The sequence below is a fragment of the Sinocyclocheilus anshuiensis genome, unplaced genomic scaffold (genome assembly GCF_001515605.1).
Source record: "Sinocyclocheilus anshuiensis isolate Anshui unplaced genomic scaffold, SAMN03320099.WGS_v1.1 scaffold44, whole genome shotgun sequence".
Classification (NCBI taxonomy): domain Eukaryota; kingdom Metazoa; phylum Chordata; class Actinopteri; order Cypriniformes; family Cyprinidae; genus Sinocyclocheilus; species Sinocyclocheilus anshuiensis.
This window is the reverse complement of record NW_015555746.1, coordinates 2,511,312-2,532,046: the sequence shown is the minus strand read 5'-3', so window position 1 is coordinate 2,532,046 and position 20,735 is coordinate 2,511,312. Positions and strand designations below refer to the sequence as shown.

Here is a 20,735-nt window from a genome sequence, read left to right as displayed (position 1 = left end):
TATATATATATTAAATAGAAAATAGTTTGAATTTGAATTTTACTTCATATTTGATCAAATAAATGCAGCCTTGCAGAGCATATTTTTTCATTAAATAAACTTAAACTGACCTCAAAGTTTTCAACAGTACCGTATAGTTGCTTGTTTGCATAGCAAAGATCAATTGGAAACACTTGATTGTAAGTTTAATTGAGAGGGAGGGAAAAATCTATGCTATGTTTTGTTTTGTTTTGTTGGTTTTCAATAGCACTGGATTAGGTTGGAGCTTTTCCCAGACATCCTGGTCCACAGACTGAAAATGACTGTAGATCCAGCTGACAGCAGCTACATGCCCTCACTGGTGGTGGTATCAGGTAAAGAACCATGAAGCCTTTCAGATCATTCATAGTGAAACCTTTTATGGGTGACCTGATCAACTGTGTTTATTCTCCAGGTGGAAGCTCTCTCAACAATTTGATTGAGTTGAAGGCCATCAACATCAATCCCACAGACACTGCTGTCTCTCTGCTCAGTGACTGCACAGAGGTTGGTTTGAATTTCCTCACAAGTATTAGAGAGAATTTTCTGTAGGGCTGTTTCTTTAGGAATGTGGAGCACTCTTGTATTTGTGTGTTCAGTATCACAGGTACATCGAGATTGCCATAAAACAGTGCCGGAGTTCAGGGATTGACTGTAAGATCCATGGCTTGAGCATTGTGGGGCGTGTCCGCGTAGAGGATGAAGATCTGGCTACTGTGCCTTTCCTGGCATCTGACAATGAGGAAGAGGAGGATGAGAAGACAGCGACTGGAAGGTGTGTGTTTTGTTGCGTTTGGTAAAGTAGAGAAAGCATGAACTGGTACGTTATTTAGTTTCTCTTTCTATCTCCTTTTGCAGTCTGACTCGAAAAAGGTTGTCAGGGCTGGAGTCCGCTGCCACCATCAGAACCAAAGTCTTTGTCTGGGGTCTCAACGATAAGGACCAGCTTGGTGGACTTAAGGGGTCTAAGGTCAGTAATGTGTAAAAACACATTCAAATTTGTAGTTTTTTAATTCGATTTAAAAAAAAAAATTATTTATTTAATATAATATTATATTTTCTATAGCGCTCTTGATTATATGATAGCATAACTTTTATAGCTATAGCTCGCAATGTCAAATCTTAGTGTCTTGTTTTCTCTCTCAGATCAAAGTCCCATCATTCTCAGAGACCCTGTCTGCGCTGAATGTAGTGCAGGTGGCTGGAGGCTCTAAAAGTCTTTTTGCTGGTGAGTTTATGCCTTTATGCCTTTGCTGCTCAATGCCATGCATTACATTGATTGCACCACCAGTTAAGTGGTCTATGAAATTTCAGTTCCAACCCTGGGTGTATGATGCAAGGTGGTAAAAATCACTGTAACGCATGGCCGTGTGTATCATTTTGCTTTTGCAAAATAGCAGCAACAGCAATGTGATACAAGACCTGTTTAATCAATGTTTAATACAAGTGTGACTTTCTAGTTGTATTTTTATATCTAAAATGAATGTTTTATTAGCATTGGATGCTTATTATTTTGCAGTTAGATACCGAAGTATTACATTATACTCTTTTAACCAAATGAATGATTGATTCTTTGTCTTTACAGTGACTGCTGAAGGTAAAGTATTTGCCTGTGGAGAGGCCACTAACGGAAGACTTGGTTTAGGACTGTCCAGTGGAACCATCCCTATACCAAGACAGATATCTGCCCTCAGCAACTATGTGGTCAAGAAAGTTGCTGTACATTCAGGTATGCCCTTTTTCCATTTCAAGGAAAGCATCCTTTGTTGTCAGAATGTGTTGTTTTAAAGTGGGTAAACCGTTTGTTCAGGTGGTAGGCATGCCATGGCGTTGACTGTGGATGGAAAAGTATTCTCTTGGGGTGAAGGAGATGATGGCAAGCTTGGGCACTTCAGTCGAATGTAGGTCATTCATACCTCTTCCAATAGGAATGTAGAATATGTGGAAGGTTTCTAGAGGGATCTCATGAGAATTTTCCTTTTTTTCCCACCAGGAACTGTGATAAGCCACGGCTAATTGAGGCATTGAAAACCAAGCGCATTCGAGATATTGCCTGCGGCAGCTCTCATAGTGCCGCCATCACCTCGAGTGGTGAACTGTATAGCTGGGGTCTGGGTGAATATGGCCGTCTGGGCCACGGAGACAACACTACTCAGCTCAGACCCAAACTGGTATTTGTTTTACTTGCAGTATATCATTAAACTCAGAGCTCTCTGTTCTAAACTGCAGGGTTACCATATTTTTTTGCAGATTAATCCCTATAAGTTGGAGGTGATGTGCGATGCACAACGGAAACATTTTATATCATATACTATTTTTAATATGTAATTGAAAATTAATTTAGGCAGAATCTTTGAAGATTTAAGCCTCGCCCCATTTATGTAGATAGTAGCTGCACTTGTATGCCTATTAATACAATACAAAAAAGAAAATGTCAAATTACCAAGATGTCTGCAGAGTGGACTGACTTGCTTTAAACTTGCTTATTCTCATTGTGATGTTTAAATTCAGTGGATGCTGTGTGTATCCCTCATTGCACTAGATCAAACTTGTCTGTGTGTGGTTTGCAGGTCAAGGTGCTTTTAGGCCATCGTGTTGTCCAGGTGGCTTGTGGAAGTCGAGATGCCCAGACCCTTGCCCTTACAGATGAAGGTATAATCTTGCTTTTTGTTTTGTGGATTTAATGTAATGTAATTGAATGTTTCATTTGTTGTGTTTTGTGTTTTTGTTTCATTTGTTTTTCTTTGGTTCGGTTTATTTTCTTTTGGTTTTGGCTAGTTTTGTTTGCTTTGGTTTTGTTTGGTTCTGTTCAGTTTTGTTTAGTTGTTTTGGTTTGTTTCACCTGGTTTCGTTTAGTTCCGTTTAGGTTTGTCTGAGATTGTCTAGTTTGTTTTAGTTTAGCTTCATTTGGTTTTGTTTAGTTTCATTTAGTTTCGTTTCATTTGTTTTCATTTAGTTTTGATTATTTCTGTCTGGTTCTGTTTGTTTTAGTTTCATTTGCCTTGGTTTTGTTTGGTTTTGTCTTGTTTCATTTTGGTTCTGTATAGTTTTGTTTGGTTTTGTTTCATATAGCCTCACTTGGTTTGCTTTTTAGTTTGGCTTATTTTTATTTAGTTTCGTTTAGCTCTGTCTGGTTTTGTTTGCTTTAGGTTCATTTGGCTTGGCTTGGCTTGGTTTGGTTTGATTTAGTATATATTTTTTTAGTTTTGTTTGGTTTCGCTTAGCTTCATTTGGTTTGGTTTTTTAGTTCCGTTTTGTTGTTGCAGGCATATGAATTAGGGCTGCACGATTAATCGAAATTAAATCGCAAAGGCGATAAATTGTGATTAGGCAGAAGCTGCGATTGTCATGCGTATCTTTTAGTGAAGCACGGTTCTGTGATCAGCAGTAAATCTCCATTTGAAGGCCAGAGGACGCTCTCGTGCGGAAACTCCAAATATGCCCTGCAGAAGAAACCCAGGAAATACCTATAGCGGTTGCTGAATAAACAGAAGATTTAACTGCTTTCATTAATTCAACGTGACTAATAAACACACGACTACGACAATATATGGTTTATCTGAGTTCGTCTTATTATCATTTTTATTATAATAAAGTATATAATAATGCAATGCTAATCGACATAGCCTTTATCACTGCTTAGAATACTATGAAATATGTTGCGTGCCTTATTCTGTGTAAGAAGCCACATCATATCACAGAAGGATTTATTTTGAATACTCGACTGACGTTATGAAGTGAGTTTGGAGTAAAAACATGTTATTAAATGTGGTATTTTCACGTGATTTCAGATGGAGCAGCATTTACTACACAGAGCCGCAGTTCACTTGACAAGCTATGCAAACAGCTTTCATAATCGCAGAACGATTTCTTCGATTTCACAATCGCGCGATTAAATCGTCTGCGATTATGAACACGATTTTGCGTTGCTTGTTAGTGAACTATGGCTCTGTGTAGTAAACGCTGCTCAATCTGAAAGCACGTGCTGGAGATTTACTACTAATCACAGAACCGTCTTTACTGACAAGATACGCATGACAATCACATTCGATTAATCGTGCAGCCCTAATATGAATGTATGTTTTTATATGTTTTTTTAGGACTGGTGTTCTCATGGGGAGATGGAGACTTTGGAAAGCTGGGCCGTGGCGGAAGTGAAGGCTGTAACATTCCTCAAAACATAGAGCGTCTGAATGGGCAGGGGGTTTGTCAGATTGAATGTGGAGCTCAATTTTCCCTTGCCCTCACTAAATCTGGAGTTGTCTGGACCTGGTATGAATATTAAAGGAGATTTTGATTTATTTATTTTTTTTAAGATGCATTACAGTACAATTCATGATTGAGTCTTAAAAATGCTTCTTTCATCAGTGAAGCTTTTTAACATGCTGCTGTTGCATTGTGCAGGGGTAAGGGGGATTACTTCCGACTGGGTCACGGCACAGATGTTCACGTGCGCAAGCCCCAGATGGTTGAAGGACTGAGGGGGAAGAAGATAGTTCATGTGGCTGTAGGGGCCCTGCACTGCCTGGCTGTCACAGACACTGGACAGGTGCGCTACAGGATTGTTTTTTTACATTTAGCTGCTTGGTGGTATAGAGGAGTAGCACAACTACTACTTCCTCCTACTGTTTTATTTTGGTACATTAAACAGCTCATGGTGCATGGTAAACAAAACTCACCTTTTGTTGACAAGTTTAGTGCTGGTGTAAGATGAAGTGTTGTTTGGATAGGTGTACGCATGGGGGGATAATGACCATGGGCAGCAGGGGAACGGCACAACCACAGTCAACAGGAAGCCTACGCTGGTGCAGGGTCTAGAGGGGCAGAAAATTACCCGTGTGGCCTGCGGCTCCTCTCACAGCGTGGCCTGGACCACCGTAGATGTCACCACACCCTCCGTCCACGAGCCTGTCCTCTTCCAGACTGCTAGAGACTCTCTGGGAGCGTCTTACCTTGGTAATTTCCACCCAATCTCCATTTCTTTTCTGTTGTTGTGTGCCTCTTGCTTAAAGTTAAAGTTTTGTGGGTGTTTCTTTATAGGTGTACCATCAGACAGTGACCCATCTTTACTAAGTAATAAACTGAATGGCGTGAGCAGTGTGAAGCCCAACAGGCCATCTCTGGCAAAGATCCTACTCTCTCTAGATGGTAATCTGGCCAAACAGCAGGCCCTGTCCCATGTGCTCTCTGCCCTGCAGATTATGTATGCCAGGTATGACCTTAATGCATATATTTAAGGTATTAGAACTACTCTGCATTCCAGATTGATTGTTTTCTGCTCCATAAAATAAAATAAAATGCTCTGGAATCACTTAATTACTCTCATGTCACATAGGGATGCAGTGGTGGGAGCATTGATTCCTGCCTCTATGATGCCTCTGGAGTGTCCCTCCAGCTCTCCGGTGCCCCCTTCAGATTGTTCATCAGCATCCAGCCCCTGTGAGGCTGAGGGTCCAGCCCTGCCCTCAGAAACAGAGGAGAGGGTCAGTCCACACCCCTGGATGGACAGCAAACGAGGAGAGGTAAGGAGTGCTGCCTATGCATGACTGCCTTCACATTTGCTGTACTTTTTTTGGTGTTTGTTTGTTTTCAGTAGCCATTATTCTGCACCATTCACCTCTTTTTTTCCTTTTACGACACAATCATTCAAATGTCCAAGACAACAGTACATTTACAAGCTTGTTCTGTCATGTGGTATTGTGTGGTCTAGGTGACCACATCTGAGGATGCCACTACCCCTTCTTCAGCCGTGACCCCTTCCGCTGCCTCTGCTTCATCTCGGCCCTTTATCCCAGTCACAGATGACCCTGGTGCTGCCAGCATCATTGCTGAGACCATGACCAAAACCAAAGAGGTCAGTCACACATGCTTTTATGCAGTGGTTTAATAAAGCTAAACATTTATTTATTGATTGATTGATTTATTGATCAATTTATTTTATTAGTTAAATTTTTAAAATTTATTGTAATTCATTTTTTTGTTTGTTTATGGCGGCATCAGCTTTTTAATTTTTTGTTTTAATTTAAAACAATTTTTTAAACTGCTATTAACGTACTATAATGTAATTATGAATGCATGTCTCAATTTATGATTGTGTGTTTCTTGTTTTGTTTACCATAAGGGATTGTCTTTCCAAGCTAGCGTTCATTTATGTATTTTAAATTTTTTGATTAGGGAACACTGTTAATATAAATGCATGGCTCTTTGACTGCGTTATAGAGGAAAAATAACAGAATGGCCCAAGTGAATTCTAGCCTGCCGGTCATAGAAATGTTCCTGTTAATCATACTTTGGAGATGTTTGTTCCTGATCATTAAAATGAAATGCATGCATTAAGTCTGTTTAAAAAGGATTACATTTGTATGTTGACTTTGCTTCAATCCCTTATATAAACTGAAGTGATATTTACAGTGGCCTGGTTTAATTTATTGAAACAGGACTCTGAGAGCCAGAGTAAAGCATTGGGCCCAGAGCCACAATATCTGGATGAGTTCACCAGTCTGCTGGTTCCCGATGACACACGTGTGTTGGTAGACCTGTTAAAACTGGCTGTGTCTCTGCGCTCAGGTGATAAAGGCAAGGAAGTGCTGTCTGCTGTGCTGTCTGGCATGGGTACAGCCTTCCCACAGGTAAAAACCAACCTCTTTTCTAACTCACTGCATGTTTTTCTAACTAAAATGGTATCATTTCATCTTTGAAATTTGTGTACTTGTATCTAAATGTGTTTGTTGGCACACAGGTGGCAGATATGCTGCTGGAGTTGTGTGTGACTGAGTTGGAGGACGTAGCCACTGACTCTCAAAGTGGACGGCTGTCATCGCAGCCTGTGGTGGTGGAGAGCAGTCACCCATACACTGATGACACTTCCACCAGCGGAACTGTGAAAATACCAGGTCACCTTGTGTTTTTCTGTTTATTCAGCATCTCAGCAGCCATAACAACCTCATTGCTGGTGCTTGCCAAAGCATAATTATTTTTATTTAAACAAATTCCTAAACCCAAGTATTAAACTTTGGCACAGTTGCTGTAGACGAAGTATTGCACAAGCCACTCATATTTTCTTCAGGATATATAAAAATCTAGTATTTTATTGTTGATGGAAATTAACCAATGCTTGATTTATTTGATCAAAAATGCAGTAAAAACAGTAATATTGGGAAATAATATTACAATTTACAAATAACTTTTTTTTCCTCTACTTTATTTCTGGAATGGTATGCTGAATTTTTAGCTGCCATTACTTTAGTCTTCATTGTCACATGATCCTTCATCTCCTTCAGCTTCATTCCTAGAAACATTTCAAATTTTATCAATGTTGAAAACAGTTGTGCTGCTTAATATTTTTGTAGAAACCATGACACTTTTTGTCAGGATTTTTTGATGAATAGGATGTTCAAAAGAACAGCATTTATTGGAAATGGATTTTTTCTAACATACTCTAAATGTTTTTATTGTAACTTTTGATTAGTTTAACACATACTTATTGAAGAAAAGTATTATAATTTCTTTCAAAACATTTTTGAGCTGTAGTGTAGATGCTTTATGAAGCTCTGTGTTCTAAGAATTAGCAGATTTAAAGACATTAAATTTGATCTTGCGTGTGGTTATTTTAGGTGCTGAAGGGTTGAGGGTGGAGTTTGATCGCCAGTGTTCAACAGAAAGGAGACATGACCCTCTTACCATCATGGATGGAGCCAATAGGATTGTGTCTGTTCGATCAGGTCACATTCTTTTTCCTTTTTCCTTTTTAACACTATTCAAAAAGTTGTTTGATCATTGGCCACATGACCTTACTTGTTTCCACCCCTTTAGGTCGTGAGTGGTCTGATTGGTCCAGTGAATTGAGGATTCCAGGAGATGAGCTGAAATGGAAGTTCACCAGTGATGGCTCTGTTAACGGCTGGGGCTGGCGCTTCACTGTCTATCCCATCATGCCTGCTGCTGGTACATCAGTTTAATATGAAATCACTTCATTGTACATACTTCATATGTACCATGATATTCTGAAGTTCTTAACCTTTTTATTGAATTACCTGCAGGTCCTAAAGACCTCCTGTCAGACCGTTGCATTCTGTCCTGCCCTTCGATGGATCTAGTAACATGTCTGCTAGACTTTCGCCTGAACTTTGCTTCAAACCGCAGCATTGTGCCAAGGTTGGCAGCCTCACTTGCTGCTTGCGCCCAGCTCAGTGCCTTAGGTACGAGAAGACCTTTGAAAGAAAAATTATAGTATACTGTATTTTTTATTTTTATATTTGTATGTATAATTAATACAATTATGTTTGATGTTTTATTATAATTAATACTAGTCCATGTTTTGGAGATATTGTTGATGTGAAATATTTAAATGTCTGTATGTGTCTTGGGCTTTTAGCAAAAACATTTAATACTTTAAATCTCAGATTTAATCTTGAAATCACAAATTTAAGGTTTTAGAATCAATATTTTACTGTCTTTGTCTCTTGTTCAGCGGCTGGTAATCGTATGTGGGCCCTGCAGAGGCTACGCAAGCTCCTAACCACTGAATATGGCCAATCCATAAACATCAACCGTCTCTTAGGAGACAGTGAAGGAGAGGCTCGCTCTATGGTTAAACAATGTTCTATGCAATTAATTAATGTATTCATTTATGTATTATATAATTAACGTAACTTGTATTGAATGTTGTGTAGAGTTTTACAGGAAGTGCACTAGCCGCTCTGGTGAAAGGACTTCCCGAGGCTTTACAGAGACAGTATGAGTATGAGGAACCCATAGTCAGAGGTGGCAAGCAGCTGCTCCACAGTCCTTTCTTCAAGGTATGTTTGTCTTCCTAACAGATGGGCATAGTAAGATATGCCACACGAGTTTTCCAAAAAATATTTTTTTCTTGTCCTGTGTAGGTGTTGGTGGCACTTGCATGTGATCTAGAGTTGGACACTCTTCCATGCTGTGCTGAGACACACAAATGGGCTTGGTTCCGCCGCTATTGTACCGCATCCAGAGTGTTAGTGGCTCTGGACAAGAGGACTCCTTTGCCCCGCCCTTTCCTGGATGAGGTAGGGGTTTCTAATATTAGTTGGAAATTAGAGAATCTCTTACTTAATGGAGAGCTGTTATATTTATGTTCTGTGAATTTTTTGCATTTTTTCCACTAGGTGGCAAAGAAAGTCCGTGAGCTCATGGCAGACCTTGAGAACATGAACACACTCCATGAGAGTCATGACCTGTTTAAGAGGGAGCAGGATGAGCAGTTAGTTCAGTGGATGAACAGGTAAATCAACTAAACAAATCTGAGACCAGTGTCGTTTAGCTAGTGAAACAAAACCAAAAATGACTTGGTGCTCTTTATGTAACATTTTAAATGGATGGAATTCTATTATAACCGTTTTTTGTTAAATTTTACAATTTCTTCATGTTTTCTGTTCACTAGACGACCAGATGATTGGACTCTCTCAGCGGGCGGCAGTGGGACCATCTACGGCTGGGGGCACAATCACCGGGGTCAGTTAGGTGGTATTGAAGGAGCAAAAGTCAAGGTTCCCACACCAACAGAAGCTCTAGCCACACTGCGACCTGTTCAGCTGATCGGTGGAGAGCAGACCCTGTTCGCCGTAACTGCTGATGGGAAAGTAAGGCTTTTCACATTTTAAAAATGTTTAAAATTCAAAGCCAGCAAAGGTTCCTTTAAAATCTTCAGTACAAATCTCATTTGTATTTTTTTTTTTCAATGCCCAGCTGATACATTTTTTTATTAAGTACAGACCTATGTTGTATATTCAGCAGTTGTTCTAATATGTCAGCCGAATAATGTCCTTAGTGACTTGTCTTTGCTGTCCTCAGCTGTATGCTACAGGATATGGTGCCGGTGGTCGACTGGGAATAGGAGGCACAGAGTCCGTCTCCACTCCGACCCTGCTGGAGTCAATCCAGCATGTTTTCATCCGGAAGGTGGCTGTGAACTCTGGCGGGAAGCACTGCTTGGCTCTCTCCTCTGAAGGAGAACTGTACTCCTGGGGAGAGGCTGAAGATGGAAAACTGGGACATGGAAACAGAAGGTCAGCCCCATACTGTGGTTACTACTCTTGTCCTTTCACATGGGCACCTTTGGTTTATATGTAGTGACCTTCTACATACTTAACTTTCAGTATTTAACAGTTTCCCATTTTCACAGTGAAGACAAATGCTTACAGAAAAGTAAATTTTGGACATGATACCATGGTATTCTTTAGTGTCTTTGAGTACCATGTAAATTCTGAATACTGTACTATGGGACCGCCTGATACCATGACTGGACCGTACCACAGTACTTCATGTAGTTCCTTAAAGAAGCAAAAGTCATTACCCACTCCAGTATGTGCGCCAGACTATCACTGATTCGGTTTAGCAGCTTATACTAAAAGGTACTGTATAACATGGGGCAAAGGTCGTTATGGTCGCCTGGGTCATGGAGACAGTGAGGACCAGCTTAAACCAAAACTGGTGCGTTCATTACATGTTATGCATATTTATCGGGCACGAAACAAAATGACTGCAAATAGAAAATAACACACATTTACTTTATAGAACTATTTTTCTAAAACAAAACCATGATACATGGCATTGTTTAATGGAATGTGCATTACTAAATATCGTTAGACCTTTTGTAATATAATAATTATTATATTATATCATATATGATTTTATATTACACTTGTGTAACATTTTATGTTTCACTCTAAAATGGTGAATCAGAAATTGTTGTTTAAGTAGACCTGCATCTGGATACCAGATGGCAGTTGAGTCATGCCTGGGTTACCAGGGGTTGGGAGCTGTCTGTAATGGAGGAGAAGGGGGGTGAAAACACACACACATGATTTTTCTCTTTCATATATTAGCTCTCGTTCTCCTGCTTTCCATACCTTATTGCTTACATATACAAAGTTCTGGCATGAAACTCTAGATGGCGCAGTCCGATAGATCTAACTCAATATTACATAATGACATCATTATCACATGGCAGAGCTGATTGGTTCTCTCCTGTATCGGTAGCCAATGAGCTCGCTGCTCAACATTCAAATATTTGGCAGTGTTTGCTGTAGCAGTAGCAACGCACTTCAGAAACCCTCCACCTTCCCCAGCTCCACCTGTATAGATCTGCTACAGGGTGATCATGTATGCTATGGGGGTTATTCGTGTTATATGTGCAGCAGTAATATTCCTTACATGCTAACAGCAGAATGTTGTGGATGTGTTGTGGAAGTCTCGGTACTTGATCTGCCGCAGCAGCGTAGCAGATCTATTCCGGCAAGACCAAATACATTAACATTGCCATGTATATTACCATGCAAATCACTCCGAGAGTTGTCATGACAGAAATATATTTTTTAAGCAATTGGAAATTTATGGAAATTCATTGAATATGGTGTGGGAACAACAATAATAATAATAATTTACTAACATTATATTTTAATTATTTTAATATGATAAATAGTTTTTTATTAGTATTATAATAAATAACTGTAAACTAACCAAACAAACTGATTTTCTGAAATTAGTCAGTGTTAGTTTATTTTTTGTGGAACTGGATTTTTTTTTTTTAAACATCTGGTAAGTTTGGTTTAGTTTGTAGCATATCTACTCTCTAACACTGTATATTCTGTGAATTGCCTGTGCATGTTTATAGGTGGAGGCACTGCAGGGTCACCGGGTGATAGACGTTGCATGTGGCAGTGGGGATGCCCAGACCCTGTGCCTGACCGATGATGACATGGTGTGGTCATGGGGGGATGGAGACTATGGCAAACTGGGCAGAGGAGGAAGTGATGGATGTAAAGTGCCTATGAAGGTAGGACTGCTGGTGTAGTTACTTAAGCATCAAAGGCTTTCTGGTTAGTGATTCCTGTATGAATCTTCATATCTCATTCTCTCTTTCTCTGCTTAGATTGACTCATTAACTGGATTGGGTGTTGTGAAAGTGGAATGTGGCTCTCAGTTCTCTGTGGCTTTCACCAAGTCTGGAGCGGTTTACACATGGTAATCAATCCCACAATGCAGTGGTACATAAACCAATCTTTTATTTAGTGAGAACATGTGTAGAGATTTTACGTTTGTGATTGTTTTAGGGGGAAAGGCGACTACCACAGACTGGGACATGGCTCGGATGATCATGTTCGCAGACCCCGGCAGGTCCAGGGTTTGCAAGGCAAGAAGGTCATAGCCATAGCAACTGGTTCTCTTCACTGTGTATGCTGCACAGAGGATGGTAGGTCATAATGTAGCAAGTTTATATCAAATAGATATCAGGTTTTCTTTTGTCTGGCATAGTCTATATCTATTTGTATTTGGAGTTTTTGCTAAAGACATGAATTTAAACACACAGGTGAAGTGTACACATGGGGTGACAATGATGAGGGTCAGCTTGGAGATGGGACAACCAATGCTATTCAGAGGCCCAGGCTGGTGGCGGCACTACAGGGCAAGAAGATCAACCGTGTGGCTTGTGGCTCAGCACACACACTTGCCTGGTCCACTAGTAAACCTACCAATGCTGGAAAACTGCCTGCTCAGGTACTGTACCACCAAATATAGCTGAATCGCACAGGACTACCAAAAAATCTCAAAGAAATTTGTGTTTAATGTCACGTTTAAGTAATTAAATGTTTGTCTGTAGGTTCCTATGGAGTACAACCACCTGCAGGAGATCGCCATCATAGGCCTGAGGAACCGATTACTGCTCCTGCACCACATCTCTGAGCTCTTCTGCCCCTGTATCCCAATGTTTGACCTAGAAGGACGACTGGGTGAAACTGGACACGGCGTCTCTGTTGGCTTTGACACACTGCGTGGAATCCTTATTTCGCAGGGCAAAGTAAGAATATTTTTGTGGATAGTACTTGCATGATTTTATTTATTTTTTTTACAAATTACAAGTCCTAATTCTATTTATTAATATTTGTTTTCAATATCTCTAGGAGGCAGCATTCCGTAAAGTGGTTCAAGCCACTATGGTTAGAGACAGGCAACATGGGCCAGTGGTGGAGCTAAACAGGATACAGGTACACTTGTTTAAACTGCACATGTAGTTTGAGATTTGCATTCAACTCTATCCTAATTTGGCCTCAAATAAATCTCACAGTCATAGTCCAGTTGTGATATTTTGCATAAATTAATGTATTTATTTTTTGCATTTTTGAAATATGTTAGCAAACTGATTTTTATTTCAATATATTGAATAGTAACCTATTGTTATGTTTCAACCTTATAAGAAAAAAAAATTAAACCATGTATTTATGTTTACATTTTGAAAAACTATGACCAAAATGCATGTTATTTATTCAGCAAAGTAAATTTTTGCCTGCATTTCCCATTTGGTTTGAGAGTTCATTAGGGTGGTAAACAGAATCCAAATTGAACAATTACTTTTAATGGGCAAAAATAGCTAGCGGGGTCTCCCTTTCCCTAATCACCATAATTATTGTTGCATTTCCTGTTCCTTTCTGTCAGCACGGACACACAAGAACTATGTACACCATATGATGATTATTATTATCCGTTTTATTTTAGTTATAATTTTGAGTGAGAGTTGGCAGCACTAAATCTTAGTCTTAAATTTGTTTTTGAATCTGCTCATCATGAGGTTCTTCATGAGATTTACCCCCAAATATGTTTATACATGGACTCTTAATAGGGCTCCTGGAGCCTGGCACTGATCTGGCAAGTCTCACAGCCGGAAAGCATAACAATGGAGTTTATACATCAGAGCAGAAATGCTGTATATGGAGAAGCCTGTAATAACTTACACTCATTCTCTCGACCAGGTCAAGCGTTCCCGCAGTAAAGGAGGACTGGCAGGGCCGGATGGCACCAAGTCAGTATTTGGGCAGATGTGTGCTAAGATGAGCTCTTTCAGCCCTGACGGTCTGCTGCTGCCACACCGGGTCTGGAAGGTCAAGTTTGTGGGTGAGTTTATATTTGGAGAGGGATGAAAGATGGGAAAAAGAGGGAAAAAGGCCCTTGGATCGTATCTTTAACATGTTTCTTACCGTTTGTGTGTGTTTTTAGGTGAGTCAGTTGATGACTGTGGTGGCGGATACAGTGAATCTATCGCAGAAATGTGTGAGGAACTACAGAACGGTCTCACTCCTCTCCTCATCGTCACTCCTAACGGCCGAGACGAGTCAGGAGCGAATAGAGATTGCTTCCTGCTCAACCCAGCTGCCAAGTCAACTCTGCACATCAGCATGTTCCGCTTCCTAGGTACCTTCTGCTTGTGTTTCCCACACTGAAAATGCTTTCAAGGCTTGAGGAAACAGTCTAAAATTGTACAGTTATAGTACTTCCCTCCATTAGAACTGTTATTCTACCATGCTCTCTTCTTTTAATTGTGCATAGGAGTACTCCTGGGCATAGCAATCCGTACAGGAAGTCCTCTAAGTCTCTACCTGGCAGAACCTGTGTGGAAACAGCTGGCAGGCATGAACCTGACCATTGCTGATCTCAGTGAGGTAGGACCGTGTGTCTGTGTGTGTGTGCGTGTGCATCCAAGATTTTTATCACAAACGAAAACTTTCACAAAACTAAAACCTAAATGTTCAGTTGTATTCACATGTTTGTTTTTGTTTTGCTGCTTTTTAGGTGTTTTGTTTTCAATTAACACTTCAGGGGGTATTTCAGAAAACATTACTCATGATGACACATGGTACTACATACCTGGACTTAACTTTCATTGCAAAAATGTACATTGTTACAGTATATAGTTATATAATAATTAAAATTCATATGTGACATCTTTAAAACAAATGTGGAACCAAAATGTTTTTTTTTTTTTTCAATCAGTCTTTATTTAATTTTCTGTGTTTAGATTTATTTGTTTTGGTTTTATTTATCTATTTATTTTGTCTGTGGGTGTGTGTGTGCGTCTTGTTTTTTTTTATTTGGTTGATTTGATTTGATTTAATTGTTTCACAAAACCAAAACGAAACACAAAAAAGAAACCAAAACGATAAATCTAAGACGAACCAAAAATCAAAACAAAACAAAAATGCTTAAACCAAAACGAAACACAAAAAATCAAACCAATGCAAAAAATCTAAAACAAACCAAAAATCAAAACGAAACAAAGAAAAAAACAAAACTGCTAAAAAATACATTTAAATAGAAAGATTGATTGAACTAAAAGACAAGACTGATCAGTCTTTCTTTTTTTAACTTATATTTTTAGTGACAGAACGAACTTCCAGCCACATTTTGCAACAATTAACCATGAGTAATAAGGTTTAGATTAATCAACCAAGAGTTATCCCTGCTTTCTGGAATACCCCCCAGCATTACATTGATTACATGACATGGTAAGTCTGTCTGTTGTTGGAGCTTATGGCAAGCCCTTTGAATTTGTTATGTAAAAGAAAGGAATGAGAGTACATACCAGAGTACATGCATTCTGTACATTTGTCTTTATGGCGGTCAGCTGACATAGATGACAGCCATAAACCTACCACCTCTAATGCATATGTACTGTAAGCAGCTTTCTCTAAATCTATGTGGTATGTTCGTGCTACAGTAAGACATTTCGCATTTCTCAGCAGTTGTTCAGATATCATTTTCAGATATCATTTTTTTTTTCTTTATTGATCTCTGAAATGTTTGATGTTTGAGATGCACAGTAAAGTGTGTGCACATGCACGTGTGATGTGTAAAAATGAATGTGAGTGTATGCGTCTCCTGCATTCACGCTGAGATCATGTGTTGCTGAGACGTCTGCAGTGATGGCGTTTCTCAGCGCAGGACATCTCTTGCTCACAGAGCAGCTGTTGTTTATTGCTTTTGCCTGGAGATATTAGAAAGGTTAAAGAGAAGGATTACCGAGCACAAGACAACAGTGAGACACTGACCGTGATGCACTCAAAAACACCCACACGTTCTTTTCATTCCTTTTCTATAGTCATTTGCACAGGTTTAGACTATCTTCAGTCATTTTTGTTGAATGAATCTAGGTCATGGAGACAGTCTCCTCCACAAAATATACTCCTGCTTGATCACTCATATCATCCAACTGCAAGTTGAAGATTTGCTGGTGCCTGAATCTGAAAGTGGCAAACTTCTATTTAAATATGCTCAAGTCATTCAAAATACTAGTGATACTTACTTACTTATTTGTTTTATTTATTTATGTTTTTGAATGAAGTCTTGTATGCTCACCAATGCTGTTTATTTTATGAAAAAAAAAAAATAAAATCAGTAAAACCAGAAATATTGGGAAATGCTACTACAATTTAAAATAACAATACTTTAAAATGTAATTTATTTCTGTGATGGCAAAGCTTGATTTTTAGAAGCCATTACTCCAGTCTTCAGTGTCACATGATAATTCAGAAATCATTCTAATATGATGTGGTGCTCAAGGAACATTTCTTGGTATATCAATGCTGAAAAAAGTTGTGCTGCTTAATATTTTGTGGAAATTTGAAATTTTTGTGGAAAACTTTTTTTTTATTTTTTATTTGTTTGGTTATAAAGTTGAAAAGAACAGCATTTATTTGAAATAAATATTTTGAAACGACATTAAAGATTTGCTTGCTTTTCACAGTATTTTACATCTGCCCCTTTTTTGTGTGTGTTAGGTGGACAAGGACTTTATTCCCGGTCTGATGTATATCAGAGATAATGAGGCGTCTGCAGAGGAGTTTGAAGCTATGCCTCTGCCCTTCACTGTGCCCAGTGCCTGTGGACAGGAAGTCCAGCTCAGCTCCAAACATTCCCACATCAGCCTAGAAAACCGCAGCGAATATGTGCGGCTAGCAATAAATTACAGGTGTGGATAATATGCTGAAAAAATGTTACCAACCAATTTTCGGGAATAAAAAGTGAATAAAATGAATTGATGAATAAAATGGATATGTTGTTGTTTTGTTTCTCCAGACTGCATGAGTTCGATGAGCAGGTGTCTGCAGTAAGGGAAGGTATGGCACGTGTGGTACCGGTGCCTCTGCTCTCTCTCTTTACTGGCTATGAGCTGGAGACCATGGTGAGTGTGTCATGAACGCAGACTGAGCAAATGTCATCATGAATTCTTATTTGACTCCACATCACTTGTTTGTGTTATTTAGGTGTGTGGCAGTCCGGACATCCCCCTGCACCTGCTCAAATCAGTGGCCACATATAAGGGGGTGGAACCAACTGCTCCACTCATCCAGTGGTTCTGGGAGGTGATGGAGTCTTTCTCCAACACAGAACGCTCACTCTTCCTCAGGTTCGTCTGGGGTCGCACGCGCCTCCCCAGGACCATCGCAGACTTCCGTGGACGAGACTTTGTGGTGCAGGTAACTTGTGGCTCTGAAAAGTGTCACTTAAAGGGACTGTTCCCCAAAAAGTAACTTCTACTTAACCGCATATATACGTATATATACACTACCATTCTCAACAAGGCTGCATTTATTTGATCAGAAATATAGTAAAGCAGTAATGTTGGGAATTATTATACAAATTTAAAAATAACTTTTATTTTAAAATAGTTTAAAATGTAATTTGTGTGATGGCAAAGCTGAATTTTCAGTAGTCATTATTCCAGTCTTCAGTGTCACATGATCCTTCAGAAACCATTCTAATATGCTGATTTGTAGATCAAGAAACATTTCATGTTATTATCAGAAATGAAATAATTTTTTTTTTGCAGAAACTGTGAACATTATTTGAGTAGAAAGTTCAAAAGAACAGCATTTATTTAATTTTATAAAAATTGTTTGTTTCTTGTTTCTTTTTTAAATTGCATAATTATACTTGTTTTTTTAGCAATTCTGCATTTATATCATAATTCTGACTTTTTCTCATAATTGTCAGAATTGCACAATATAAACTCCGAATTGCAAGATATAAAATCTTGAGAAAAAATATCAGAATTGTGAGAGAAGACTGTTACCTTTAAAAAAAAAACAAAACTGAATTGCAAGATGTAAAAATGTCAGAATTGAGATGTAAACTCTAAATTCTAAGAAAAAAGTCACAATTCTTTTTTTCTCAGATTTGTGAGTTTATATTTTTGCAATTTCATATTTATATATTACAATTTTGAGAAACAGTCCGAATTGTGAGATAAAAAGGTGCAATAATTTTTTTTTTATTCCATGGCAGAAACGAGCTTCTGTTTGTGTTTGTGTGTGTGTGTGTATGAATGTTAGATAAATTATATGTACAAATAAATATTAGTACTAATATTTAGAATATTTTTCCTATTTGAAGTCACAATTCTTTTTTTCTCAGATTTGTGAGTTTATATTTTTGCAATTTCATATTTATATATTACAATTTTGAGAAACAGTCCGAATTGTGAGATAAAAAGGTGCAATAATTTTTTTTTTATTCCATGGCAGAAACGAGCTTCTGTTTGTGTTTGTGTGTGTGTGTGTGTGTGTATGAATGTTAGATAAATTATATGTACAAATAAATATTAGTACTAATTTTTAGAATATTTTTCCTATTTGACCAGGTGCTGGACAAATACAACCCCCCGGACCACTTCCTCCCAGAGTCCTACACCTGCTTCTTCCTGCTCAAACTGCCTCGCTACTCCTGTAAGCTAGTCTTGGAGGAGAAACTAAAATACGCCATTCACTTCTGCAAGTCCATTGACACGGATGACTACGCACGAATTGCTTTGAGCGGTGAGCCGGCCGCAGATGACAGCAGCGACGACTCTGACAATGAGGATGCGGACTCCTTTGCTTCCGACTCCACACAGGATTACCTGACAGGCCACTGAACTCTTAACCCCTGGTTAAACTCCATCTCACAAACATGCACACAAACACACACACAGACATAGTGTAGGAAGTCTTGAAAATAAGCTGACAAAAAGAAGTTTAAATGAAAACTGAACCGAAGATGTCTGTTTTAACCTCACTTATTAATATGTGCATAGACACAAATACAACTAAATGAAGAGAAATAAGTGTATATCATTATGTGCAATTAGCTTTAAAGCACCATTAAGCTGGTGAAAAGCAAGATAGAGATTTTTTTTTTTATCTTTGTTGTGAAGAGAACCAGGAAGATGGGAGAAACTACACATCTTTGTTAAACATTGTGTTCACGTTTTATTACAGAGGACAGACCGCTGAGCCTAGCACTGTGGTAGACGACTCCTGACAGACTCCTGATCGATTTTGTGTTAAATAGGTAGTATTATGAACTGTAGCTTTGCCTTTTTATTTGAAAACAGCAGTTTCTTTAAGAGCCTTTTTAACTTTGAGCAGCACATTTTGTTTTCTCATTTGGTCAGTGGAAGCCTGGTCAGGGGTTGTTTTTAGGTCGTCGGTCACTGTATTCTCTCCACCTCCTATATGCGTCTGCACTGTTCTAATGGAATGTATATAATTTGATTGTGCCATGTGTTTATGAGAGGTCTCATTCCCATGTTATAAATAAATGTTAATTTCTGTTAATAAATTTAAACCATATTTCTCTTGTAAGTTTTATTTTCTTGTTTTAACACCTGTTTTCCTAAATTTCTTTTGAATTTATATCATTATATATTTTGGTGTCTTTGTAGAGTATATATTGCTTGTTTGAATTGGGAAAAATTCAATACACATTTATAATAATAAAAAAAAAAACTAGACGATGGCAGTATAATTTCCAATATATCGGTCAAAATATTGATCGATATATCTGAGATAGATAGATAGATTCTGCCCGATTATGATTATGCCCGATATTTAATATGATAGCCTATATTGTATAAAAAATCCATATTCACTATCTGATAGAAAAGAGTGGCAACAGTTTATTGTAAAATTCAAATTTGTTGTTTGAATTTGAAAATGTAAGCTCTGAAATTACTTGCCTCTGGTATCAATACTGGTATATATCTTATATTTTCAAATTCAAACAAATGAGAATTTTACAATAAACATACATACTGTATATACATTTACAGAAATGCCCAATATGTAGTCAGTTTGCCATTGTTTCAGGATAACACGGTTTAGGTTCAGACTACTTTGGCTTTAGTCTCGTGTGGATTTTTCAGACCCTTTGAGACACATTCCTCTCGAACACTAACCTAAACTGTTTAATAAAATCCTCATAATGACCTGCACGACTCGCATTGGCTTATATGGTAGAGAGTGAGCACTTCCACCCCTTACAGTTCTCACGTGCAGTCAGAGGATAGTTAAGTGATGTTTATCCGTGAACCGGCTGAGCCATCGAGCTCCGCATATATTACTTTTGGTTCACAGGCTTTGTTGTTAATGGGCCACAGTAGTAAGCTCAGAGGTCAAGGGTCACATCGTAACCCGCCTCCTCTGTCTACGTCAAAGTGTGACGTAGGCCGTGGAGATAAAAGGGTATTGGGGTGCATGACAGAGAGGAAAGAGGAGGGGAAAGTGTTTTATGATGGCTTAATTTGGCTTAGAAAGCAGGAGCATTCTTCACCGTCTTAATGCTTTTTTCTTTCTTTCATGAGCAGAAATCATAGAGCGCATTTTGCTGGAATGGGTCAGGTGCTCTACTCATGTCGGGTTGGCTCCAGGCAGGCAGAAGAAATGAACCAGAGCTGTAAAACTACTTCTTTAGGAATGCAGCAGCAAGGTTTGACTTTACTCTACATTCATAAATCGTTCAAACAGCCTGAGAAAACCAAAACACTTGTTTTAAGCAAGTCCGGCTTAATTAAACTTAGTTAAACCTTTCACTTGAATTGATATGCTGATCATTGTATTTGTAATGAAAAATAAATAAATCGCCTACACATGCTATAT

At 38.6% G+C, this 20,735-nt stretch overlaps 2 protein-coding genes and 1 pseudogene across 2 annotated transcripts in view; all 3 read left to right on the top strand.

Annotated features, from left to right (window-relative positions):
• LOC107673457 (E3 ubiquitin-protein ligase HERC2-like) overlaps window positions 1-10,119 on the top strand; it is a 53,489-nt gene extending 43,370 nt beyond the window's left edge. The window contains exons 54-79 of the mRNA XM_016467054.1: window positions 248-353; window positions 434-525; window positions 618-793; window positions 877-988; window positions 1,165-1,246; window positions 1,604-1,747; window positions 1,829-1,919; window positions 2,012-2,189; window positions 2,589-2,670; window positions 4,119-4,290; window positions 4,423-4,567; window positions 4,749-4,974; window positions 5,059-5,230; window positions 5,354-5,540; window positions 5,729-5,872; window positions 6,456-6,647; window positions 6,758-6,911; window positions 7,632-7,739; window positions 7,831-7,962; window positions 8,058-8,216; window positions 8,489-8,607; window positions 8,691-8,816; window positions 8,901-9,056; window positions 9,156-9,271; window positions 9,431-9,629; window positions 9,841-10,119. Of these exons, the coding sequence (XP_016322540.1) occupies window positions 248-353; window positions 434-525; window positions 618-793; window positions 877-988; window positions 1,165-1,246; window positions 1,604-1,747; window positions 1,829-1,919; window positions 2,012-2,189; window positions 2,589-2,670; window positions 4,119-4,290; window positions 4,423-4,567; window positions 4,749-4,974; window positions 5,059-5,230; window positions 5,354-5,540; window positions 5,729-5,872; window positions 6,456-6,647; window positions 6,758-6,911; window positions 7,632-7,739; window positions 7,831-7,962; window positions 8,058-8,216; window positions 8,489-8,607; window positions 8,691-8,816; window positions 8,901-9,056; window positions 9,156-9,271; window positions 9,431-9,629; window positions 9,841-10,119 (3,849 nt within the window). The remainder of the gene's footprint in view (window positions 1-247; window positions 354-433; window positions 526-617; window positions 794-876; window positions 989-1,164; window positions 1,247-1,603; window positions 1,748-1,828; window positions 1,920-2,011; window positions 2,190-2,588; window positions 2,671-4,118; window positions 4,291-4,422; window positions 4,568-4,748; window positions 4,975-5,058; window positions 5,231-5,353; window positions 5,541-5,728; window positions 5,873-6,455; window positions 6,648-6,757; window positions 6,912-7,631; window positions 7,740-7,830; window positions 7,963-8,057; window positions 8,217-8,488; window positions 8,608-8,690; window positions 8,817-8,900; window positions 9,057-9,155; window positions 9,272-9,430; window positions 9,630-9,840) is intronic.
• Window positions 10,120-10,248: 129 nt separating this feature from the next.
• On the top strand, window positions 10,249-19,217 carry LOC107673492 (E3 ubiquitin-protein ligase HERC2-like; annotated as a pseudogene).
• Window positions 19,218-20,519: 1,302 nt separating this feature from the next.
• Window positions 20,520-20,735, top strand: part of LOC107673493 (P protein) — an 87,532-nt gene continuing 87,316 nt past the window's right edge. Inside the window, exon 1 of the mRNA XM_016467090.1 lies at window positions 20,520-20,565. The gene's annotated coding sequence lies outside the window, so the exon portion shown is untranslated. The remainder of the gene's footprint in view (window positions 20,566-20,735) is intronic.